The 24,577-nt window shown below is 57.5% G+C and overlaps 9 protein-coding genes across 9 annotated transcripts; 3 read left to right on the top strand and 6 right to left on the bottom strand.

Annotated features, from left to right (window-relative positions):
* Positions 1 to 1,855: 1,855 nt before the first annotated feature.
* EsH8_I_001013 (FAD binding domain-containing protein) lies at positions 1,856 to 4,034 on the top strand (the record flags this gene model as incomplete). The annotated part of the gene is made up of 4 exons (XM_083268426.1): positions 1,856 to 2,130; positions 2,184 to 2,563; positions 2,620 to 3,654; positions 3,706 to 4,034. 4 exons carry the CDS (start codon positions 1,856 to 1,858, stop codon positions 4,032 to 4,034), a joined length of 2,019 nt encoding a protein of 672 aa, XP_083118864.1.
* A 779-nt stretch (positions 4,035 to 4,813) lies between these two features.
* On the bottom strand, positions 4,814 to 6,628 carry EsH8_I_001012 (uncharacterized protein; the record flags this gene model as incomplete). Its single annotated transcript, XM_083268425.1, has 1 exon — positions 4,814 to 6,628. One exon carries the CDS (start codon positions 6,626 to 6,628, stop codon positions 4,814 to 4,816), a length of 1,815 nt encoding a protein of 604 aa, XP_083118863.1.
* Positions 6,629 to 7,386: 758 nt separating this feature from the next.
* On the bottom strand, positions 7,387 to 9,164 carry EsH8_I_001011 (Aldehyde/histidinol dehydrogenase; the record flags this gene model as incomplete). The annotated part of the gene is made up of 2 exons (XM_083268424.1): positions 7,387 to 8,441; positions 8,498 to 9,164. 2 exons carry the CDS (start codon positions 9,162 to 9,164, stop codon positions 7,387 to 7,389), a joined length of 1,722 nt encoding a protein of 573 aa, XP_083118862.1.
* Positions 9,165 to 9,988: 824 nt separating this feature from the next.
* Positions 9,989 to 12,028, bottom strand: EsH8_I_001010 (calnexin; the record flags this gene model as incomplete). Its single annotated transcript, XM_083268423.1, has 4 exons — positions 9,989 to 10,489; positions 10,547 to 11,331; positions 11,400 to 11,679; positions 11,879 to 12,028. 4 exons carry the CDS (start codon positions 12,026 to 12,028, stop codon positions 9,989 to 9,991), a joined length of 1,716 nt encoding a protein of 571 aa, XP_083118861.1.
* A 1,971-nt stretch (positions 12,029 to 13,999) lies between these two features.
* On the top strand, positions 14,000 to 15,126 carry EsH8_I_001009 (methylthioribulose 1-phosphate dehydratase MDE1; the record flags this gene model as incomplete). Its single annotated transcript, XM_083268422.1, has 3 exons — positions 14,000 to 14,151; positions 14,353 to 14,868; positions 15,033 to 15,126. 3 exons carry the CDS (start codon positions 14,000 to 14,002, stop codon positions 15,124 to 15,126), a joined length of 762 nt encoding a protein of 253 aa, XP_083118860.1.
* Positions 15,127 to 15,629: 503 nt separating this feature from the next.
* Positions 15,630 to 16,357, bottom strand: EsH8_I_001008 (uncharacterized protein; the record flags this gene model as incomplete). The annotated part of the gene is made up of 2 exons (XM_083268421.1): positions 15,630 to 16,007; positions 16,175 to 16,357. The coding sequence occupies 2 exons, from the start codon at positions 16,355 to 16,357 to the stop codon at positions 15,630 to 15,632; spliced, it is 561 nt and encodes a 186-aa protein (XP_083118859.1).
* A 3,514-nt stretch (positions 16,358 to 19,871) lies between these two features.
* Positions 19,872 to 21,183, bottom strand: EsH8_I_001007 (uncharacterized protein; the record flags this gene model as incomplete). Its single annotated transcript, XM_083268420.1, has 2 exons — positions 19,872 to 20,787; positions 20,870 to 21,183. 2 exons carry the CDS (start codon positions 21,181 to 21,183, stop codon positions 19,872 to 19,874), a joined length of 1,230 nt encoding a protein of 409 aa, XP_083118858.1.
* Positions 21,184 to 21,417: 234 nt separating this feature from the next.
* On the top strand, positions 21,418 to 21,992 carry EsH8_I_001006 (mitochondrial 54S ribosomal protein mL53; the record flags this gene model as incomplete). Its single annotated transcript, XM_083268419.1, has 2 exons — positions 21,418 to 21,823; positions 21,880 to 21,992. The coding sequence occupies 2 exons, from the start codon at positions 21,418 to 21,420 to the stop codon at positions 21,990 to 21,992; spliced, it is 519 nt and encodes a 172-aa protein (XP_083118857.1).
* Positions 21,993 to 22,416: 424 nt separating this feature from the next.
* Positions 22,417 to 23,560, bottom strand: EsH8_I_001005 (inorganic diphosphatase IPP1; the record flags this gene model as incomplete). The annotated part of the gene is made up of 5 exons (XM_083268418.1): positions 22,417 to 22,558; positions 22,613 to 22,696; positions 22,753 to 23,096; positions 23,159 to 23,278; positions 23,378 to 23,560. 5 exons carry the CDS (start codon positions 23,558 to 23,560, stop codon positions 22,417 to 22,419), a joined length of 873 nt encoding a protein of 290 aa, XP_083118856.1.
* Between the last annotated feature and the right edge of the window lie 1,017 nt (positions 23,561 to 24,577).

Raw genomic sequence — 24,577 nt, 5'->3', positions numbered from 1 at the left:
AGGGCATCCCCATGGTGTTGCGTTAAAGCTGGGGGAGTTGGTCGATGGTTGGGCGAGGGCACCATCCGCCAGGAGGGGGCACATAAGATACGGCAATTTGAATGGGGGGCCTAATAAGGATGGGCCACGCCATACCATGCCATTTGCCATACGACCGTGTTGCTGTGCCGCACATCTCATGCGAATGGAAGGAAGGCATCATGGGTATGGCGTCTCGCAGGATTCCGGCAGCGATGGATGGCATTGCGAATATGCAGCGGTGTGGGAAAGGGGGTTTTGCCTTTTTTGAAAGGCTAGGAAGGGGTTTGGAGGTTGCGGATAGCCGGTGTCAGAATGCTAGAAAAAGAAACATTTTGGGCCCTGCTAGGGTCATTGACAGTGACATGTCAAACGCTGTGGTGCAACGTTGGGCCGGGTGTGTATGAATAGGCAGTGAGAAGTGAGATTGGCATGGCATGGGAAAGGGCATTGCCATGCCCGGCATCGGGGGGTTCCACGCTTCCAACCTCCGTGTCTGCCGGCGGAGCCAACCCCGAGGGAGCATGGTCAAAGGATGTAGGGTTTCCACAGCGAACCTGCCCTACCTACCTGGCCGAGGTGTCATGAAATAGGGCGGACGAGAGGGTGGCAGATGCCGCGGCGCTGCCAGATCCAGCAGCCATGCAACCTGCAGTTGCATGTTCATGTTTGTGTCGTTCGTGTATCTGGGACCCCTCGTCGAGCAACTCAATCGAACCCACTTAGGCACTTAAAGTATAAACTGCTAAGCTACGCAGGCGGACCACAGCGGAGGGGGGGGAGGCCGTTAAAGGCAACGTCAGGCAAGGGGGTTTGCGAGAATGAGGGTTGAATGATGTTCATCCCAGAGCTGCTGGCGGGGTGTTGTTGAAAACGAAGCTAAAAGTGGCCTCATCAACGGTCGTAGCTTGCACCCTGGCGTGGATACAGCATCAATCCAACGCACCTGCCACGTTCTGGAGCATGCCGAAGCGGGCTTAGCGTCCAATCGGCTGGACCCTGGAGTCTCCTCGGAGGGGCCCGACGAATGGGAAGGCGCCCAAAGTGTGGCAGACATGGGTAAATAATCCGAAAATCAGTGAATCAGCCCATTCTCACTCGATCCGCAAGCTCATATCATGCCACTTCCAAAATCGTTTGAAGCATCCGCGAGGCAATCTCCAATTCTGTCGAACCACCCGGCTACCTGTCTGCAGTCGCAAGCTTGCCGGTTCCAAAGCCCCCCTCTTTTTTTCTCGGCCTTGTACTCGGTTTTTTTTTCCCCTTCTTTTCCTCTTCTCTCCTCCACCGTCAGTCTGTCTCTCTGTCTGCAGCCCTGGTTTGGCTATTGGTCTAGTCTGCTGCTGCTGGTTCGCTGTGCTGCACCCACTGTTCTGGTCCTGATCTGCCCTGGTCTGGCTGCATAGTCGGCGACCCTATTCCATATTATTATATCTCGAATACCACCTCCGGACCCAACATTTTTTCTCCCACGTCGCACACAAATCTTCGGACGAGACACCTCACTACACCACTCGGCGGCTGGAGCCGTATCTCAATTTCCCTCTCGCTTCGAGCTCCACGCCCATAAGTGTGTGCCTGTGTGCGCGTGAATGGTGTATCCCAAGCCCGCGCATTGCATACCAGGCCCCCCCACCTTCGAAAGTCCTCAAACCCTCTGCCGTGCGAGCGCGGCCAGTCCAACACCATCGACTGCCACCGGAACTCTTCGCATTAGGCCGTTTGTTATAGCTAGCTAGCCACTTACTTCGGAGCCACCCGACATCACTCGCTACCCACGAAAGACCGACCCTGCCTGTCTGTGAGACCGTGATATCTCCATATACGCATTCCGATTATGGCACCTGGTGTATTGAACTCGGACGGTTCTATGATGGAAGACCAGAACGGCCAGAACGCCCAGGCGGGCAACCCCGCCGGGCGTCTGAATGCCTTCGATGCCACTGTAGACACCCTCACCCTCCTTCGTAGCTTGCCCGAGCCTCCCATAGAGGCCCAGGTATGCGTCGTTGGTGCTGGTCCCGCCGGCCTCATGCTGGCTGCCAATCTCGGTCGCTTTGGTATCAAGGTCGAGGTCATTGACGACAGAGCTGACCAGACGCCTGTTGGAAGGTAGATCGCCTGCGAACCCCTCCCGAAGCCTTGTGAGCTAATGCCCCATGCAGAGCGGACGGACTGCAGCCCAAAACCATCGAGACCTTCCGCCAAATGCGACTCGCCGATCCTTTGTTGCTTCGAGGCGTCCGTGTCTACGACATCTCCTTCTGGCGAAGCACTGCCGACGAACCGCTTCATAGACTGGGCCGTGAGGTTCACTACCCCCCGGTCATCGACGTCCTAGACCCCTACATCCTATTGGTACACCAGGGCATGGTTGAAGGTCTCTTCATCGACGACTTGAAGAAGCGCGGGGTTGAGGTGCGGAGAAACACGGCGTTCGAGTCTTACAGTGTCCCGGAAAACAAGGCTGGACCTCTTCAAGTCAATTGTCGTACAAACGTAACCCAAGACCGGCGGACGATTCTTACGCAGTACCTGGTTGGGTGTAAGTCATCTCGGGCAACACTCTGCTCCCGCCGACTGGAGACTGACAGATTGTAGGCGATGGCGCACACTCCAAAGTACGGAAGAGCATTCCAGACGCCCGGGCCATTGGTTTGTCACAACCGGCAATCTGGGGTGTTCTCGACGGCGAACTGATCACCGACTTCCCCGATATCTGGTCCAAGACGCTGGTCTATTCCCAGGAGTACGGCTCTATTCTGATCATTCCCAGAGAAAGGAACATGACGCGCTTCTACATCGAGCTCAAAGCAGGTCCCAAGGCGGACAAGCGCGAGCTAGGCCAGGAGTTTGTCATGGCTCGGGCGAAGAAGATTATGGCGCCTTTCGAGGTTGACTGGAAGTACATCGAGTGGTTCGGTCGTTACCAGATTGGTCAGAGAGTGGCCAGCCGGTTCTGCGACAACCACTTGAGGGCATTCCTTGCTGGCGATGCCAGTCACACGCACTCCCCGAAGTCGGCTCAGGGCATGAACACCTCTATGCACGACTCGTGGAACCTGGCGTGGAAGCTCAACCTGACCCTTCGAGGACTAGGAAAGCAAGTCCTGCTCGAGAGTTACGAAGAGGAGCGAAGGAAGATTGCTGTAGACCTGGTCAACTTCGACTACGAGCATGCCAACCAAATTGCCGGTGGTGACGCAGTCGCTCTGTCGGAGAATTTCAAGACCAACGTTCGTTTCATCTCTGGTATCGGCGCCGAGTATGCCGAGAGTCTACTGAACAGGCCCGACCCTCAGGGCCTCATCATGGGAGATGCTAGACCGGGTTGCCTGCTTCCTCCGGCCAAGGTAACCAGATATATCGACTCGAACCCCGTCGATGTCCAGCTGGACATTCCTATGCTTGGGCAGTTCCGCATCTACCTCTTGATGTGGGATATCCAAGCGTCAAGCCCCTTCCTGGAGACCTTTTGCCAATCGATTGCCTCGGCCAACTCTTTCATCAGCAAGCTGTCTGCTTCTGCCAGCGCTTCTTACGCTGCGCAGCCAAGGTTGCCGTCCCCGGAGGACATTTACTACCGGCCCGAGAGATACACGGCCGTCAGCCATCTCTTCACATTTGCCTTGATAAGTAAGTACTCTCACATCGACATTCTCCAGCAGCGGCTAACAAAGGTCCCAGCCACGATGCCCAAGGCCGATGTGGAGCTTTCAGACCTGCCAGCCCTGCTGCAGGACAGCCGCTGGACGTTCTACCTGGACGATATTCCAGAACAGGACACGCGCGGCCAGCTCTGCACCAACAAGTGGCTCGGCAGCCTTGGCCCTGGCGAGGTTGCCATTGTCAACGTACGACCAGACGGCTATGTGGGTTCCGTCGGCCGATGGGACTCGAGTGTGGACGACGCAGGCGAGGAGGCTGCCCGTTGGTTGGACGCCTACTATGACGGCTTCCTCCAACTTCCCAACGGCTCATCGCCTACCCCTACCCCGACCCCCATGACTGTCTAGACATGTCAAATTTTTAAAAATCTCCAGTCTGTTCTTCAGGAGCGACTATTTTCAGCGTTTCTGTATCATACAAATATCACATCACGACACAAGCAAACACATACACATACACACAGACACACACAAACACACATAATCAACATCTTGAAGGCCATCAAACGTTCAAGAAAAGACGCAGGCATGAAATCATCACTTTCTCTCTTCCAACTTGTCCAGCAGGTGTTGGGGAGTGTGGCGGCGGTGCGGTTGTTATCACGGCATTTTCAGGAGCTAAAGGGGATGGGTAGTAAGCACAATCTGCCGCGAGGCAGGTTTGGTTCTAGTTTTATTTTTATTTTCACAGCTTGGCTGTGGCTCTGGGACGGATCTTTACCATGTCAGGACAGACACACGTCAATAGATGAAATCTTCAGTGCATGCCACCACCCCCCTTTTGGTAGTGACCAGTCATCTAGCTCCACGAGCCATGGACGCCCTGGGGTCATGATCGCGAGAACATGATACGATGCCTTGGGCGCCCGGCGCGAGCTGTCATCTCCCATTTTCCCATATGCCCCGCCCGCCTTGACGGCGCCAATACTTGTTTGCTCATGGGATCCTCTTCCCAGTCTTCCCCTCCAGGCTCTTGCTCCTCCGAGGGAACCGACCGGCCGGCCGCTGCCTGCCGCGACCTGCATAAGCAGGCAGGGCAGGTGCTACTCTGTTGCAGCCAGGCACCTAGCTCGAAATCTACACACCCACGCACATCCACATCAGTCGATAACCTCACGCCAGCCCTATCAGAATCGAACCACGCTCACGTCCCCCGCAGCATTCTCCCCGATAACCCACCGTTCGTCGCCCGCCAGCGCCGCGCCCGCCATGAGCGCCCTCCACAAGTCGTCCCCGAACTGCACCTCGCCTCGCCCCGCCTCCTCGGCGCCGGCGCCTGCGCCTGCGTCTGCTGCGCCAGCACGAGTCGTGGCCGCAGGGGTTGCGCCCCGGGCTCTTCCGCTGCAGCCCGGGACGACGCTCGCGCTAACCGTCTCCATCGTGAAGCACCGCCTGCCGCAGACCCTCGTCCCCGCGGCGGGGTCGACGACCTGGGCGACGGTGAGGTAGGGGAACTCCTCGTGGCGCCAGCAGGGCGCTCGGCCGGGCCAGGTCTCCGACCCGGAGCCGGGTACGGGTTCTCCGCGCCCCGCGTCGGGCCGTGCGGCCGGGCAGAATGACCTTTCTGCGTCCCCCTCGGCGCCGCACTCGTCGACCCACCGCGGCCCGATCCCGGAGAGCGGGATCCCCGTGCTGCGCACCGTGTGCCGCGCGGGAGGGGACTCGGAAGACTGCGGGCCCGCGGCCCAGGTGTGGTCTTCCTCGTGCAGGAAGACGTGGCCATCCTCGCTGCCGGCCGTGTCGAGGGCCAACTGCATCAGACGGGGCGTCTCGCGCTGTCTGATGCCCCAGTGGTCCAGCTCGCCGTTGGTGAGACGCTGAACAACACTGGGTCCCGGATCAGAAGGGGGTTTCTGGGAGGAGGATGGGTCGAGGCTGGGTTTGTACGGCGAGGGGTCGTTCAAGGACCACACGACGAGGCGCTCGAGGGGGCTGTCTTCGCCCCAGGGGGAGCGGATGGGCTGGTGGGCGTAGAGGGCGTAGTGCGTTGCGTTGTGTGTCGAGAGCAGGCGGTCCTGCGCCGATAGGGGGAGGCCCAGGTAGTGTATTTTCCACTCGGAGCGGAAGGTCACCGCGGGGCCCTGGCCCCGGCGGTCTCCTCCCGATTCTGCCGTTGATGATCCTCCGCGATCAGAGAGCGGCGGGCAAGGGCGTGTCAAAGAAGGCAAAGAGACGTCCCGCACGTCAAAGGCCGTGGCGAAGTGACGGTGTGCAACATCGCATTCGTTAAGGGGGTGCGAACCCTGCGCCTCGGCCCACTCGATTATAAGGATTCCCTGCGCGAGGCGCGCGCGGCGGACGACTTTGGCGGTCCAGTCAAAGGGGACCATCGTCTCGTAACCCGAGTTCACGTCCAACGCCCTGAAGACGGGGATTGTCGATTCCGTCTTCGGCGATGGAGACGGGGAGGAGTCACAGGACAGACGAGAAAGGGGCGCGGTGGAAGATGATGGATACACCAGCACGCCGTCGGCGTACGTCCAGCTCGGATCGCAGAACTGGAGGGGGGCAAGCATGTCGTTGCAGCGGAGGAAGCGGTTCCAGGGCGCGAAGGGGCGGAGGAGCTTCGGGTCCTTGAGGACGGGAATCGTCGTGATGGAGTGGAAGGCCCCCGTGGAGAGGTTGTGGTAGCGGCGGGACACGGAGGCGAAGACGACGGGCCAGTCTGGCACCGCCGTTGCCGCTTCCGGGGGTTCCGCCGGCTCACGCCCGGGAAAAGATGACTTCTCTCCCTGTATCCCCGACGAGGCCCGGGACCTCAGGAGTCGGCACTCGAGCGAGTCGGGAAAGAAGACGTGGAGGAGCGCCCGCGAGATGTCCGGCCTGGTGAGCGCCGCGTGGGATGCGCGGGAGACGAGGCGGTAGAGGACGACCTCGCGCGGGGCAAGAAGGGAGAGGATGTCGAGGAAGAGAGTCTCCGGGAGGTCTGTTAGTTGAAACATGTTCGTGTCGCTTGTTCACGAATATGGCCCGGTCCGACGACGAGATGGAGATGGCTACGGATCATCAAGTGAGTCTCAAAGGGCGCCACCTGGCGAGGGGCGGGGCCTTATCTACATGAATGCTTAAGTACAGAAGGAAAGGCTTTGCAAGAGGGATGCACAGGCTCAATGGCCCAATTCAACTGTTGTTGGTGCTGCTGCAATGTGTAATTCTTGCGGGGGTTGGTGTTAGTATCGCATGAGGTTGAACCTGGATATTTGAGACCGATCGATGTACATACGGCATGGATATGGAGCCCCTCCATTACTAAGGCCTCTGAGGAGCTTAAACGCAGCTCAGACCGACGTTTCTCCTCCTGCCTCAAGTACCTTGCGTATCTTTCTTAGCTAAAGACATGGCACTGTTGCACTGTTGCATGTTGACACGATGTTTGTTTAGAAGTATGCTTTATTTTTTTCTTAATTCATATTTTGCTCAGACCCCAACAAAATTATTTGGTGCGGCAAACCATCTCCAGCTGCCGCATGCATTTTCTTTTGCCCATCCCGCAATGTCGTTTTTCAGCTTCTCGTAACAACTGCCTCAAAACAAGTAAACCCATAGCATGTCCAAAAAAAAAAAAGAAGATTCATTCCGCGACCTCGTTGACCTCATCAGCGCCGGAATCCGTTTCATGGCCGTGATACGTTGCCTGCCTGGTGCGTATCATCTGGCCCAAGACAAGTCGTCGACACCCTTTTCACATCAACGCCCCAACTTATGAGTGCGTAGGCATCGCGACATCGGCCTTCTGCGAAATGGCATCGGCGCTCTGCCACAAGGCAGTGACCGTCTTCTGCTGAGTGTAGAAGTTGATGCCAGGGCGGCCGTAGAAGGTGTTGGCACCGCCGCCGGCGATGCTCTTCTTGTTGCCGGTGAAGGAGAACATGGGCAGAGGGACGGGGATGGGCACGTTGATGCCAACCTGGCCCGCCTCAATGTTGCGGCGGAAGATCTCGGCGGTGGCACCGGACCGGGTGAAGATGGCCGTGCCGTTGCCGTACTCGTTCTTGTTGATGAGCTCAATAGCGTCGTCGATCGTGTCGACATTGAGGCAGACCAGGACCGGTCCAAAGATCTCCTCCGTGTAGCACTTCATGTCGGGCGTCACGTTCGAGATGATGGTAGGGGCCACCCAGTTGCCGTTGGGGTACTTGGCCGGCTTGTAACCGCGGCCGTCGAGGAGGATCGTCGCGCCCTCGTCCTCGGCGCTCTGGATCAGGCTCTCAATGCGCTGCTTGCTGTAAGGAGAGATGACCGGGCCGAGGTCAGCGCCTTCCTCGAAACCGCCGTCGACCTTGAGCTTCTTGGCCAACTCGGCCAGCTCAGGCAGCCACTCCTTGGTCTCGCCGACGAGGACGAGGGTGCTAAGGGCCATGCAACGCTGACCGGCGGCACCGAAGGCGGCGCCGACGACGCTGTTGAGGAAGTGGTTCTTGTTGCAGTCGGGAAGGACGGCGGCGTGGTTCTTGGCGCCCAGATTGGCCTGCACACGCTTACCGTGGGCGGATCCCTTGTTGAAGATGTACTCGCCGGCCTTGTTGCCGCCGACGAAGCTCACGGCCTTGATGACGGGGTCCTCCAGGATGAAGTCGACCGTCTTGTGGGCGCCGTGTACAATGTTGACCACACCCTCGGGGAAGCCGGCCTTCTGGACGAGCTCGGCCAGGATCATGGCCGCGCCGGGGTCCCGCTCGGAGGGCTTCAGGATGAGGGTGTTGCCGGTGACGGTCGCGATGGGGATACACCAGAGGGGGATCATAGCGGGGAAGTCTAGACATCATTAGTTTCATCATTCCAAGCACCCATTGGGCATGCAGGCCACTCACTGAAGGGGCAGATGGCAGCCACGACGCCCAATGGCTCGCGGTAGCTCCTCGTCTCCATGTCCTTGGCAACCTCCAACACCTCGCCCTTCAGCAGCTCAGGCGCGCCGCAGGCCGCCTCGGCAACCTGCAGACCGCGGAGAACATCACCCTTGGCGTCCGCAAAGGTCTTGCCTTGCTCAAGGGTAATGCTCGCAGCCAGGCGGTCCCAGTTCTCGCGGATGAGGGCGACAAACTTGAACATGACCTGCTGACGCGCCAGGACGCTCATGGCCCGCCACTTGGGGAACGCCTTCTCGGCCGACGCCACGGCGGCCTTCAGCTCCTCGGTCGTCATCTGCGGCACGCGGGTGACGAGGTTGTTGGTCGCCGGGTCGTGCAGGTCGATGAAATCAGTTGCTTTGGAGGTCACGAACTTGTTGTCCAGGAAGTAGGGGGTGTCTTCAGGCTTCGCGATCTTGTCGTGCGTGTTGGGGTACGACTCGGCCGTCGAGGCCAGGGCGGCATTGAGATGCCGCGCCGTGGCGTGTATCCTCCTCGCCGCAACGGCGGAGGCGGTAGAGTTGGAAGATGCCATGGCTGTTGACGAGAGCAGCGACGAGCGGGCGAGGGATGCTCCAGAGGTGCGGCCAGCGCCGGCAGTAATACCCCGAGAGATGGCTCGACGCATTGTGATGGAAGGGAAGGGAGAAGAGGGGGGAAAGGGGGGTTGCAAGAGTGCCTATAAGGAGTAAGAAAGTTGGGAAACTAGAAACAGATAGTGCTACACACTACTTGGTCTGTCCGGCCCTCGAATCAATTGCCAGCCACGCAAACGGGAGCCGGAGTCGAGCGACATCGTAGTCCCTTATAAGGTCCCAGGGAACTCGGCGAGCTCCCAGAGTGTGGGGAAAGGTTGGGGTGGGGTAAGATAACGCTGCCACTGAATCCCTGCCCAGTTCCCCAAGCTTCCCCTGCCCGAAGCCGGCCCCAATGCCGCCTTATGCCGAGGGGATCCGTGCTAGCAGCCAGAAGCGTCAGGTGGGCGCTCTCCGCCGGCGTAAACGGCGTAAACAGCGTGTCACCTTTGAGGCGGAGAACCGGCTGGTGGATCTCGGACCTTCATAGCAACGCAGGACCACATATGCCCGCTGATACCTTGGCCGCGGAATTGATTGTCTTATCTTGACGTGACGTGACAGAATGGAACGCACAATCACTTTTTTCGCAAGTTATAATTTCGCATGTTATAATAGTGTTTGGTCAAATCCCTTTTTTTTTTGTGGTAGCTACCTAGAATACACCTACGCCATGCTCTCTGTCCGTCCCTCGATGACCAAAGCAGACATATACTGAGGGAGATAAGCTGAAAAAAAGCAGCATCCTTGTTTCTCTTTGGTTCTGATATCACTCTGGTGCCCTTTGGGCACGAGACCTTTGGCCTATTCTTTTTCCCGCCGACAATATCAAAGAGAAAGCGAGCTAATTAACAATTTCATCTTAAGCCACGCAGGTCTAAGACGAGCTTCTGGTGTTGCGCTTGGTGGCATCCTTGGCAACGTCGGCGCCGGAGGCGACAGCCTTGGTAGCCTTGTCCTTAACATCCTTCGCCTTGTCCTTGGCATCAGCCGCAGCCTTCTGGACAGCGGGGGGAGCGCTGCCAGAGCTGGCAAGGCCGACAATGATGGCGAGGAGGGTAACAAGGAGAGCGCCAATACCGCCAGCGACCTCAGGGACGAACTTGATGGCCTGGATGGGGTCCTTCTGGGCGATGGTGACGAAGAGGTCAACCTTCTCCTTGATGAAGAGGACAGGGTCATCGAGGAACTTCAGGTCGTTGGGAGACTTGGGCTTCTCAGCCTCCTTGGGCTTGTCAGCCAGCTCGGCCAGCTGCTCAATGGGGTGCTTCTCCTTGAAGGTCTCCTCGGCAAGCTTGGCGGCATCCTCAACGGAGTGGCCAATGTAGATGTTGTCGAAGAGAATGTCGCTCTGCATGGTCCAGATCTCGAAGCCAATCTGTTGAATCCCTCGTCAGCAATTGTTAATCGTCATGTTTTGTCTGGGTGTACTTACAGCGCCAATGGGCTCGAAGTTGGCGGGGGTCTTGTCCTCGAAGTAGTCGGGGTTCTTGATCTTGCGGGGGGCCCAGACTCCCTTGTAGGCAGGGTTGTCAATGTAGGGGGCAGTCCACTTGCCCTTGTAGTCGGGGTTCTTCTTCAAGGGCTTAGTCCAGGGACCGCAGCCAGAGGCCTCAGAGCACTTGGCGTTGGGAACGGTAGGGGCGACCCAGTCACCGTCCTCCTCGTCATCCCAGTCCTCGGGCTTCTGAGCCTCGGGGTCGGCAACGGTAAGGGGCTCATCCTCGAGCCAGTCCTCGGGCTTGGTGGCCTCCTCGTCGACAATCTCGAAGGGGGCATCCTCATCCCAGTCCTCGGGCTTCTTGGCCTCGGGGTCAGCGATGCGGGCCTCGTCAATCCAGTCCTCAGGCTTGGTGTCCTTCTCGTCGTCAATCTCCTGGGGAGGGTTGACAGCGGGGTTGAAGTCCTCAAGGAGGGAGCCGGTCTTGACCTGCTCGCCGTTCTGCTGGATGATGAAGGTGTTGTTGGGGTGGACAATGAGGGTGTAGAGCTCGGTGGTCTTGACAATGCGAGCAGTGGGGGGAGAGGTGAGGTGCTTCTCCTCGTACTCGCCAGTCTTGGGGTTCTTGTGGTTGAAGATGAAGTGGACCTTGTTGGTGTGGCCGCACTTGTCAGGGCCAAACATGATCACGTAGGGGGTGGCGTTGGAGAACTCCTCCTGGTGAAGAGCCTTGTTCTCGCGAAGGAGCTTGAGGTAAGCACCACCGCACTCAAGGCCGTCTGAGAGGCGTCTTTGTCAGCACCACTGGCCTCGAATCATCATCAATGGGCGTGGGTATTGAACTTACTCTGAAGCTTGACCTCGTACTGGATGACAAGGGTCTTGCCCTTGTTGTCAACCTTCTTGGGGAACTTGGCCGAGATGGCGTGGTGAGCAGCGGGGTTCTTGAGAACAAGACCCTTGTCGCCCTCCATGCCCTTGTAGACGGTAGGCTCCTCAACAGACCACTCGCCAACGTAGGCCCATTCCTCATCGTCCTTGGAGTCCTTCTTGGCGTGGGAAGGGCTCCAGCGGGACTCCCAGTCGTCGGTGAACTGCTCAAGGAAGGGGGCCTTGAGCTTGGTAGGCTGTGAAAAACCATTGTCAGATGCTTGTGATGATGATACAAGGAGCGGACTCGAAGAGGCTCCCCAGATGTCCCGGGCGACTTTGGCAATGCATCAAGCGCATACCGCACTGCAGCGGGCACAGGATGGCAGCACAGAAGTCGGGGAGGGGACAATCTGGAATAACATAAAAGGCAATGGGGTTGGGCAAAGAGCTTACGGTGAAGGTGGCCAGCTGGGGAGTGACCGAGGTAGAGGACTCAGCGACAGTGGAGGAGGACTCCTCGCTCAGAACCTTCTGAGCGTCGTCGGCGTAAGCACCGCCAGCGAGCAGAGCCGCGGCGGACAACGCAGCGGCGTTGAACTTCATGATGGGCGAGGGATCGGTGTTGCGGCTCGAACAAAGGCGCAGACACGTAGAATCAGACCGGATTCAAGAAGGGGGGGGGAAGTAGCTTTGTAGCTAAGGGTGAGAATTGTCAATTGAATGACAAAGGGTTGCTCCCGGGCGGTGATTGAGAGGTATTGTTTCGAGGAGGAATTTCCCAAGGAGAGGGAAAAGAGTTTCGGAAGGAGGAATGGGGCGAGGAAGGCGACGGATTTATCAGTCAGTCAGTGAGGCAGGCGCAGGCGGGTTGTGCTCAACGTGTCCTTTTTTTGCGTGAAAGGTACCGGCAGCGGGAGCAGCAAAAGGCCAGGTAGGGGAGCTATCGCCTCTCGGGGTAAGGTACGGCAAGGCAAGGTGTCTTGTCCAATCGAACTGGAATAAAATTGGGGAATCGGGGGACCAGCAGCAAGCAGCAAGCAGTGTTGCCGCAGCTCGTGCGCGGTTCCAGGGGTCATCGGGGTAGCACGCCGCTGCACACCGCACCAATGCAGAGCGCCGTGGTACCTTTTACAGTGGGCTGCTTGCGAAGTTGTGGCTAGAAAAAGTGCGGGGGCTCGGTCAGCAGCGTCTTTGAGAGAGATGGGGCCCTTGCTTGGCCAAAGGAGCGGGACCCACAGGTTCTGACAATGAATGGACGGAGGGGAATTCATGGTGCTTCGACGAGCTTCCAAAGCTCAATTGCCCATCCCGGCTGGGAAACCGTGCTGTTCCCAAGCTGGCAGCCGCTCTTCACCTCTATCTATCTAGGTAGGTAGCTGTCTGTCGGTGGAACAGAGAACAAGGAATACGGCTCCCCCTCCATCCGTATCCGTACTCTGCATCTCACTTGGGGTGCCTCAGCCGAGAGCAGTGGGTTAGCAGCTTGACGGCTGATCCCGAGCTGTCTTACTCGTGTGTTGGGAACTGCATTGACTCTGTGCTTTTTATATGACACTTGATCCCAGGAAGCTTCACTATATCCACGAGATATATGCATAGCCAGGCTGCAAGGCGCTCAGGCTTGCCTCGGCCCAAGGTTGTCTGATTGACACTGACACCAGGCGATCTCGGCTGAGTTTCGGCGGCTCAATAGATCGCAAGTTCCGTTTTGGGTAGGCGGTTTGGCGGTCTAATATCCAGATGGGGCCGGTCCTTTCAATTGCATTTATTAAGATTCAACTATCTCACAAAAGCCATCCCCTTGGGCCGCCTCATCCCAGGTCGCAGTCCCCACCTCACGGGATAAATAGAAACATGGCGCTTACGGACATTCAAAGAGGCTAGGTGTCCTTTCACAACTCCTGCAGGACCTGCGACATGATCAGCCTCCTTTGGCTGGACTAGCTGCCGATTCTTCATCGGGCCTGTCTCATCAGTCTCTAGCAGAATTGCCATCCTTCATCAAACTCCAAGGGTTCTTGTGCTGCTCCCCCTCGTTGATGAATCTGCCTGAGGCGCCACTCACCATTATTATGTCGTTCCTGATGGGTCACCTTTTCTGAGAGGTACCGAGATGCGACGGCCAATGGAAAGAGCCTCTCGTTCTCGCATCAAACCAGGCCAGATTTGGGAGGAGCGCGTCCCGTGCCTTGCGTGCTAGCCATGTGGGGAAGACGAGAGGTGCCACTGGCCAACACCGAATTTCAGCCTCACTTGCATTGTGGCTTGGTGGAAAATTTCCGGAGAGCCTCGAGTGAACGACAGACTCGGTTCCCGCCTTGGACGGCATCTTGTCGCTGCGTAGTCTTGCTTGCAACAATTTCTCGTGTCTGCTTTTTTCCCCAGCTTACAGCCGGTCCTCAACGTCGCTGAATGCCCTCGTCGTCTTGACCATATCGCTTGATTCCCTGCATTGGAGGGATTTTAAGAGATTTTCCTTTTTTTTTTGCGCATCGTCAGTCCGTTGCAGGGCTGCGTCTCTTACCCCGCGACCCCTCCTTCTCTCCCCAAAACTCATCTCAAAAACAGCCCACCATGGCCTCCGCAAGTGAGATTGAAACCCCCGATCTGCTCATTACCTCAGACAACCCAGACCACCCGGCGAACCTGATCCCCTCGCTCTGCGCAAAGTTCTGGACCCTCGGCTGGGTTACGGGCACTGGCGGTGGCTGCTCCATCCGAGATGAGTAAGTGAAGCCACTCTCTCATGACCGATCCCCATCACAACGAGTTTGCCCAAGCGGCCTCACTCATACATAACTGCTTACCTCCCTTTCTCATTCACACGGGGCTTGGGAAAACACCGCCAGACTCTTACACGCATAACTTACCCACAAACCATCCCACCTTGCATACACCAAGCATGGCCCTCACTTACACCCTCCCAGCGACCTCGTCTACCTCGCCCCCTCGGGCGTCCAGAAGGAGCTCATGAAGGCCCAGGACATCTACGTCCTCTCCCTCGCCGCGCAAGAAGCATCCCTCAAGAACCGTGTCTACCTCCGCTCCCCGTCGGTCTACAAGCCCTCGCAATGCACCCCGCTCTTCCTCGCCGCCTTCACCCGCCGCGGCGCCGGCTGCTGTATCCACACGCACTCCCACTGGGCCGTCCTCGTCACCCTGATCCTCGAGGGCCGGGGCCCCGGCCACGACAAGCTGTTCGAGATCAACAACATCGAGCAGATCAAGGGCTTCGGGAAGGGCTTCCAGAAGCAGGGCAACCTGGGCTACCACGACACCTTGCGGATCCCCGTCATCGAGAACACGGCCCACGAGGAGGACTTGACCGAGTTCCTCGAGGAGGCCATGGACAAGTACCCCGACACCTACGCCGTGCTGGTCCGCAGGCACGGCGTCTACGTATGGGGCGACAACGTCCACAAGGCCAAGACCCAATGCGAGAGGTGAGTTGAGAGGAGGCCCCCCCCCCCCCGTTGCAGAAAAAAAGACACCCCCATCCCCCATCCATTCGGGAAGCATTCCCGGACCCTCGTTCCTTGTTGTCTTTCTCCCCTCTTATCTGTCTCAGAAAGGAGCGCGAAGATATGCTAATCTCAATGCCGCGTAGCCTGGATTACCTTTTCCAATTGGCCGTCGAGATGAAACAGTTGGGCATTCCCTGGATCAGCGACGTTCCAGTAGTCAAGCCCAGCACGGCCTAGAGAAGATTAGACGTCAAGAAATATCATCCCGTGTCGAGGGCTTTTGTCATGTGCTTCTCTCTAAACACGACGTGATGGGGGGGAGGGCTGAAAGTATGATTTGAGACCGAGTGATACCGACTAAGATAGGCCCACGGCACCGAGCACTCGTTCGAATCTTGCCGACCCCAAAGTGGACAGTAACAGTCGAGCGACTCCGCGGCTCGGCTGCTTGACGTCAGACAGGCCACCCGGCAGGAGGAGGAGCATTGTGCCGGTTTCCTCACGCAGGTTTTTTTTCTTTTTTAAAGATGGGAAAAAAATGTTGTGATATTTGATTTGGCAGACGCTTCCATCCGCTAGTACATTAACACATATTCCATGCAGTCTGCCTATTCATTACTGATCGCATATACAGCAAACGTCCCCCAAATGGTATATACCCCCTTTCCATGGATTCCCTCCCGACATTCGTCCAACTCATACCCCTTTTTTAGGTCGTTCGTCAAATGCAATAAGAGAATTTAAAGAAGAAGGGCGCCAATGAGGCCGACAATGCCGAACGAGGCCGATCCGACGAGGACCGGGGCAGCGTTGGGAGTAGAGGTTCCGGTGGAGGCAGCATTGGTGCCGGTAGCAGAAGCGCCGGACGTTCCAGAGGCGGCGGCGCCAGTGGCGGAACCGGTGGCAGAGGCAGCGGAGGCGCCGGAGCCGGAGCCGGAGCCAGATCCAGATCCACCGGTGGCGGCAGCGGTGCCGCCGCTGGTGAAGTAGTACTTGGAGATGCAGGCCTGGGTGCACTCGGCGTACTTCTGGGTGTCCTCGGCGGAACCGGAGCCCTGGTCGCACTTGGCGACGCAGGCGGTGGTCTGGTTAACCTGGTCCTCGCTGGGGTTGGGGACCTGTATGGGGGGAGCACGTGTTAGTCGTCGTCTCTTGCTTGCTTTTCCCTGCAGGTTTTGTCTCTGGGCCCCCCTCTTGCGCCTCCTTCTCCGCGCGCGCACTCGTGCGGGGAGAAACAGCCACAGACGCAGAAACCCACACGGAACGGTCATGGGTTACGACTTACGTTGATGCACTTGGACTGGCAGGTAACGTCGGAGGCAGGGCAGCCCTCGAGGCACTTGGCAATGGCGGCCTGGGCGGAGGAGGCGGCGGAGACGGCGGTGGAGGTGGAGGTAGCGAGGGTGGAGGACTGGGCGGTGGCCAGGACGGCGAGAACGCCAGTGACGATGATGGAGGTGAAACGCATGTTTGCTTTGTTGGGGAGAGGTATTACACGGGTGTATTAAGAATAGTGTAAGTTAATGGTTGAGCACACACAACGAGAGTGACGAAAAGGCTGGTTTTCGAGTAGGCGTTTTGAAACAAGAGTCGAGCAACGAGTGGACAGCAGAGGCTAAGGAGGGAGGAGAGAGAGAAGGGAAGGGAGGCCAGGTGCAAAAGTGGATGGACTGGAGGTGGGTTTAATAGTGTGGTGTCCCCAAGAGAAAACCCATCTTCGGATCTAATGTCAGTCAACCTTTTCCTGCTTGGGGGTGTGACAAGCCAAGGCGCGCCCCCAGGTGCCATGCTATGATTAGCCTTGGGGTGACCCCCCTTCCCTTCGCGTCCCACCCCTTCAGCTGCTATGTGTTGTTGGTAGGCCGGGGACTCGCCTGTACACTACCCGTGTCTGCACGCAAGGGCGGCTTCCGGGGTGGGCGCCGGCAAGAGGGTGTGGGCTCAGCGGGGACCTGGAAAGTTCTCTAAGCAACACCAGGGCAGCGAGCAGCCAAGCCGGTCGAGGCGTGTAAAGTCCTCTTCTGGTCTCTTTTTCCCCCCTCTTGGCCCCAGCCCGGGCGGCGAAGGTTGTGACTCGAATTTGCTCAAGCACATCAAGTTAGCCTGTTGGTTGTGGTCCCGTGCCGTGCTCCTCTCCCCTCCTCCCTTGTTGTTGTGAGCGAAGGACTTGAAAGCCAAACACAAGCGAGAAAAAAAGGGGAGCCCAAAGCAAGGTTGGACGATCGAATTGGACCGCGCCGCGTCTGGGGAAAGATTGGGACCTGCGCCTTGGACCGCTGAGCAAGGTGCTGCTAGTGCATGCACAATACACCACCTATAGCAAGGCAGGTGTGGCAGGGTGGGTGTGAAAAGCCATTGAATTGGGGTCCCTGCACGTGCTTCGCTTTCGTTGCGAGGGAGAGAGACACAGTGAGAGACACCCACAGAGAGAGAGAGAGCGCGCGAAAGAGAGAGAGAGACAGAGAGAGACAGAGGGGTCTGATGTGCCTGGCTAGTCCGCTGCAACTCGTGAGGTTCACATTGCCTGTCAAAGTGGGCCCGGACCAACTGTTTAATCCAATTTTAAGATTGCTGCTCGACTTTCCCCCCCTTGTCGTCCGTCGCTTGTCCCGGGAGCCAATTACCATCCGCCTCGGTCCCTGCTCTGTCCCCATTAGGAGGGCTTGCCAGGTACCCATTATTACATCAGTGTGGAGGGCCGTTGGTCTGGTGGCCTGTTCGTATTCTCCTCTTGCCTTTGTCGAGGCCTCGATCGAACCTCGCCACGGCTCCATCCACGATTCTGGTTTGTTATTCGCACAATTAACAAAGTTTTTATTTTGGGGGCGACCCTCGACTTGAGGGTGTGGCGCACAAGGCGACAGTGGGTCAAGCTTGTTTACTGCAGTGACTCGGCCTTACTCGACGTTTGCAGAGGCTTGCATGGAGAGGAAACTTGGGATGATGCCGGGCTGGCAGCCAAGCGGCTACGAGCAAGACCGGCACGAGAGACAGGAAATAAAGTATGGAATAAAACAACCAGACGACGACCTTGGTGACACGAACGAGGCCCCGTCCGCTCGAATGATGCAGGACCTTCCGGTGCATGTTACCGTGCCATTGGTTGAGGGCACCTGCCCTGTTTCAGGGGCCAACCGACCAACGCTGTCGACCCGTCGACCAGCGAAAGGACAAAGCGCTGGAGCGCAACGAGCGCCACACTCTACCTGCGCAAGGACGCCAGCTAGCACCTTTAGTTGGCGAGCCAAAGGCTCTAAATGAACACTAGATGAACGCTAAATGGGCAACTCGATGAGACGGGGCGTTGGCCGGTCCCAGCTACCGCTAAGCCTTCTTTACTATTGCCTCCGACGACGACGTCGACGATGACCTCAGATAGATAGTTTCTATGGCGGGTTGGCCTGCGAGCGACACCAGTGACAGGTTGCCATCAGTCCGCCGGGAATCCTCTGCCGTGCGGCCTGGTTTCGTTTCGATCGGCGACGGCTCCTCACAGGACGGGATGTATACCCGTCCAAACGAGTTCACGTTCATCCCAGGTTCATTTGCCCTACTTTATTTCCGACTGGCAGCGGATCACGGCCACACCCCGTTGTCCCGCCAGTCGACAAACCACTTACACGGCCCGTGAGATACCCTTCGCCTCTTTCCAACTGCTCTCGTCAGGTGCGGTGAAGGATTTCGGGGAGGGGAAAGGTGGAAAAAAAAGAGAACTAACGAATCCAAGAATACATTTTTCGCCTCACGGGATTCTGCGCGAAGTGCCATCTGTGCATGAATACGAGATGCCCATCAACCACACCACTTCCCGATCTACGATCCCCATCCTGCGGATATGCCTAGTACCACCCACCACCACCTCCCCCAAGGCACCAATTGCCGTGCCCGCACCCCTCCGGTTACGAGCCCGTAATCCGCTGGGGAGGGGGGAGGAAGCGCCGTCAGGCCTCCGCGTGTGGCGATGCGCGGCGGCCTTCCAATTCTTGCCCACTTCGCTCGCGCGTTGGCAGTGGACATCGGAGAAATTTTGGGAACGAATGGTGAACCTCCACGCCAGCCCATCGATTCGTCCTCTGAGAGGGGGTGCTTCGTGTGCAGTGTCTCGCAGGTTTTCCATCGAGCATTCTTAGCCTGTCGACGCGGTCGCCATCTGCCAGCGGCGTCCTCCCCCAACGCAATACCTCTTGGTAATAATTCTTATCAAACAGAATACCTTCCGCATGGATCACTGCTCCCTGTCGCCGAAGCCCTCAAGGGCCGGAAATTTCACCACGTCATGCCGTCCTCCTTTGTCGGAACGCTAAGCCCTCGATGGCCCCTCTTTTTTTTCCCGTCCCCTTCCCTCTCTCTCTCTTGACCTCTCCCTTGCGCCCAAAATTCAATGCGGAACTAGGGAGGGAAGGGGACCACCAGAATCGGCACAGGAACCCGCGCAGACACACACACACACACACACACACACACATTCGCACCCCTGTGCTGACCGCGCGGGCATGCCATTGGCTGCTTACTTCCCGCCAACTTCCCGGGGTCTTCCCGGCGCGGCCTTGCAAACGACTACGCTTGTTTTTTGGGGTGAGAGAGGGACGAGCTCTGAAAGGTATTAAACGCCCCAAGACGAGCATTGAAAGCCCGGGTCAAGACCCGGCAGATGCCGCCGTTTGGAAGGGGGGATGCGTAGCTGGATTCCTCGTCGTCTGGATGGCTTCTCTCCGTGGAATGCCACGAACCCGACGAATAAAGTGGCAAGCCCTGGTACGCCTTAGATCTCGCAGGCGCTTGTAAAACGGCTCGTAGGGCTTGACCACTACGGTAGTCAACCAGCGACACTCCCCCAGCTTGGGGAAGGGGGGGAGACAAAAACACACAAGTCAGAGTAGGTAGTTGTCCATGTGATGATGTTTCTTTTTTATCTCTTATTTCACTGAGACAGACCCTTTCGGCGTTTTACCCAAAGACCCCATGCCGTTTAGTAGCCCAACTTACAGCTCATCTCGCTGCCTGACTTCCTCCTGCATCCCTTGCTTCCGCTCATCTCGAGGCACCTCGTCAACAACAGCCTCGCCCTCCAGCTGCTCTCCGTCGTCTGCCGTCGTCTCTTCGCCAAACTCGGCCGGCATCTCCTCCACAATCCTACCCACCTTTTCAACCAGCGACTCGGGATCCCCACCAACCGCCGATCGCTGCGGCTGACGCCCAACATCCACGGTAGGTAGCGACTCATCTGGCAAGCCCTCCACATCAACCTTCCCCTCGCCCACCACAACCGCCGACTCGGACGGCTTCCCGGACCCGGCGTACTTGACCACAGCCCCCCCGCCACCGGCAGTGATGTTGTATACCAGCCGCAACGGCAGCCACACCAGCCACCACATCGGTCCGTACAGCAACCTTCTGAATAGCAGCCATGCGGCCGTCGTGAGGAGCATGTAGAACGCCGTCTGGAGGTACCAAGTGTCGCTCTTCTGCGAGCGGAGCAGCGTGCCCAGCAAATCCCTCGAGCTCGCCAGCATCGTGTCGAGCGAGCCGTACGATTCGTTGAGCTGCGCCAGCGCCGCTGACGATTCGGTGAGGGTCTGGTGCGCGAATTCGCTGCGGGCGAGCTCTGCAGCAATTAGGTCGTGCGTGCGCTGCAGCGCGCTTGTAACGTTGCCGCTGGCGCCGACGGTTTGCTTGTCATCTTCGGTCAAGGAACTTGTGTTGTCTTTCTGCGACTGGTAGGCCTGTCGGTGGCGGACGATGTCGGGCACCACATGCTTCTGCGCGCCGAGGGACGGGGAGGACGCTTCGGAGACGGGCTGCGAGTAGGACTGGAGCAAAAGTTCGCGTTCGAGGCGTTGCGCTTGGGAGAGGTTGCGCTTCGCTGTGAGTTGCGCCTTGCGGAAGGTAACCCGGGAACTGTGCCAAGCAAGCCGTGTTAGTAAACCGGTTCCTCTGTTTTCGACGTTCGTGACGCCTTGTGAATTCAGTAGTGCCTTACCTCTTGAGTTCCTGCCTCAGCCTCTCCACGCCATCCTTAAGACGGGTCTTGGTGTGCTCGTTCTCGCTCCCCGGCCTCCCACCCCTGAGGTCCTCGATCTCCTCCCCCAAGAGCTCTAGCTCATCTTCCTCCTCTTTGAGGATCTGGCTGATCTCGGAGCTGAGCTCCGCGTTGACGCCGCCGTCATCGCCCGCGCCGAGCGGCACTGAGCCCGGTTGGAACTTCAGGTTCTGGAGTCTGTCGATAAGCTCCTTGAGCTGGCCAGTGGTCTCTTGCAGGGCCGTCAGGCGCTCCTGCAAACCTTCGAAAGACATTTTGTTTGCTGCTGTAGCAGTCCGGCTTCTCTTCGGCGCAAGTATCAAAAGGCTGCCGTAGGTTGAGAAGGTGCAGCGCAAGTTGCTGGGAAAGTGGTGCACTCCGAGTTGCTGGTAGTGGGCGTAAAGCTGGCCTCTCTTGTCTCGTAGTGACGAAATGTGTGGGATTGAAGGATCGAGCCCCGGTAGAGTGATATGCAGCGGAGCGCCACACCTCACCAGACGGAACGCCACATGCGGCGTCCAAGCTCCCGTCCTCCCGAACTCGACACGAGCCACGCGACCCGAAATTTTGGCGACAGCTTCAGACGGTCCCTAACCAGCAAGCCAACATCCGATTCCTTCGAACCCGCGCCGAGCCTGTCCACGACGGAACCCCTCGCCGACTCCTTCCACAATCCTTTATACAGTATCAATTGGCACGGCAAGGCATTGGTCCTTGCAAAACAACCGCCCAAGATGATCACCAAGTTCATGACCGAGATCACCACAAAGTTCAACCCCTTCTCGCCCACGGCCAAGTCCGCCCGCCTCTTTCTCTCCTTCATTCCTCCCACGGCCCGCAAGTCCGGCATGACCATTAAGACGGTTCTTCTCCCTCGGACATCAACGGACTCCCCGTCGCTGTTCGTCAAGTTCAGTACGTTTGACAGTCGTTTCCTCAGCAAATCTAGACCAGGCTGACCTGTTGCGCAGAGGATGGCAAGGAGATGAACATTGACTGCGAGAAGATGGGAATCAAGAGCATAATTGAAGAGGTTGACCGTCACTCTCGAGGTCTGCAGAAGCAAGCCGACTTGACCGATTAAAGAGGGGAAATCAACCTTGTATTATTATGGCATGGCATGCACGGGACGGCGTTTCTAGGATGGGCACGAGATCCCCAGGGAATTTCGATTGACTATAATTGGTGGCTCGAAATGTAGCATATGCGGGAGAAAGACAGAAATGCTGACGCTGGTCGAGTCCGGTTGATGTAAATGGCTACCTGGACACAAGATGCTGCACACGTGCGACTCGGAGCAAACACAAGTTCACATACGGTGAATATTTCACAAATACGAGTATTATGATAAAATGATACTTTTACTTTTTGGTATTTTTTAGTTGATGCCTTTCGACCATTTGAGCATCATCGTTTGTTTGGAACTGCATCTACTAACAAAGCGACACAACGTTTGAGCGTTATCTGGCTAAAGCATCCGCCGGTACCAAGCAGGACACAGAGCTCCCTTATGCGGAGGCACCGCTGATGAAGAACCACTTGTCGATGGAAGCGTCGATCTTCTCGGCGGGGAGGTCCTGGTTAGGAGGCAGAGGAGGGAGCTGGTCAGTGCCAATGCGGCTGGGGGACTGGCTGACGGTGGTGTTGGCGCTGTATGATGATTAGCACTGAAGGAGCTTGCCAAGCTATGGCGTGATAACTTACGTGGAGACGCTGCCGGCCTGGGTCTTGCCGGTGATGAGTCTCTCCCAAGCCTCGGCGCACTCGCGGACGACGTCCATGGCGTAGCTGCGGCATTTATTAGTTGGATGATAAGGACAGACCGTGTTCGTTGGGGGACAAACCTCTTGTTCTTGCACTCGCCAGTGAAGGCGAACTGGTTCTCGGGCTTTCCGTCCGGGATCTTGTAGATGCGGAACCACTCGTTGGTGGCGCGCAGAAGACCGGGCAGGTGGCGCTCGACGTCCTCGACGTCGTTGAGCTTGGGAGCCAGAGGGTCGTTCACGTCGATAACGATGACCTTCCAGTCAGTCTCCTCCTCGTCGAGCAGGGCCATGACACCGAGGACCTTGACCTGCTTGACCTGGCCGACGTGGCCGACAAGCTCACCGATCTCGCAGACATCGAGAGGGTCGTTGTCACCCTTGGCCTTGGTCTCGGGGTGGATGGCGTTGGGGTCCTCCCAGGTCTGGATGAAAAGTTAAGAGTTGTTCAAATATCATTTGGGCGTCATAAGACGGTCTTTCGTACCTGGGGGAAGGCACCGTAGTTCCAGAGGTAGCCCTTGTGGGGGAAGCAGTTGCGGACGTAGCGGAGCTTGCCCTTCTTGATGTCCTGCTTGATGGGGTTAAGGAGCTCCTCCTTGGAGATCTGTTTTCGAATTGGCGGTCAGTACGACTTCTCGATTGTTTTCACGTCGGTGCCGGCCAAAAAAAACCATGGATACAAGGCATTGGGGGAGAATCTCACCTCGAGCTTGGCGTTGGTCCAGCGGGGGATCTCAACAATCATGTTGAGGATGGTCTGCTCGGCGTTGGCGTAGAGAGGGATGTCGTGGAAAGGGGAGACGGGGACGCCATCCTTCTCGATGTAGACACGGTGCTCCAAAGTGTTGGGAGCACCAACCTTGCGGAGGGAGTAGGGGGAAGCCATTGCGGGCGGTGCGTGATGGAAACTTGGGTCAGAGTCCTTGGAGATGGTAGAGAAGTGACGAGCAATCTGCGCAGTGCGTTGGGAGGGAATTTTGGATTTAATACCGGGGGCGGCAGCAGTTTGTGACGGACGAGGAGGGGTGCCGCCGACGGATGATGCAAGGTGGGATGGAGGGGGAGGGGTAGGAGACCCGGGCGTTAGCTTGGTGTGTGCCGCCAGGGTTGCTGAGTGATTGGCCCGGGACGGGGCCTGAATCGGGGGTTGACGAGTGAGGGTGGAAACGGGGCTTGGTCGGGCGGAAGGCACGCGAAAACTGAGCGCGCGTATGGAAGGCAGAGGTACGGGGACTGAGCTGACAGTTGTCTTGGTGAGGGACGGCAGCTGCAGCTTAATGCCTCGTGGAAGCGGCATGTATACTTGGGGCCTGCGTGGGCCGGAGGAAGTTCGGTCAAAGGAGAGAGAAGAAGGCAATCAAGGATGGTTGTGTTTAAGTTGTCACAAAGGAGGCTTTTCGGCCAGACAGCTGTGGCAGGCTACTAGTCGCATCCGAGGTTCAATGGCGAGCTGATCAGCTGTCTTTCGGGCCACGGGTCTTTCAAGCTCGAAACGAGGTGCTCGCGGCTGTCGGGGCTGCAAAAGGCGGCTGGCTTCAGGTTGATACGGGGCAAGGAAGAAACCGGGAGATTCGTTTGGTCTGTTTTGTCGCGACAGCAACCTTCCGACAACGCAGCAACAGGAAAAATTCTTCACTAGCCTCACCGTGGCTGGAGCTGGTCGAAGCACCCCTGCACGCTGCCCCTCCTTTTACCCCTCCATGTTTGGATCAACTTCACCACATACATGGTTTTGGGTCCAGGAATTGCCATTACTGTAACAAGTACAGAGGTTGGCCAGGAAATCTGTTATTCCGACCACATGAGGGAATGCACATGCTAACCTCTTTTAAGTGCTCCGAATGGTGGACATGATCTACTCAAGTGACACAATGCCCTGCCCCGGAGCCTTGCAAGTCAAGTT

This window comes from Colletotrichum jinshuiense, chromosome 1 (assembly GCF_051148585.1).
Source record: "Colletotrichum jinshuiense chromosome 1, complete sequence".
In the NCBI taxonomy this organism is placed as follows: domain Eukaryota; kingdom Fungi; phylum Ascomycota; class Sordariomycetes; order Glomerellales; family Glomerellaceae; genus Colletotrichum; species Colletotrichum jinshuiense.
Note: the sequence above shows the minus strand (reverse complement) of the source record. Positions and strands in the feature narration are given on the sequence as shown.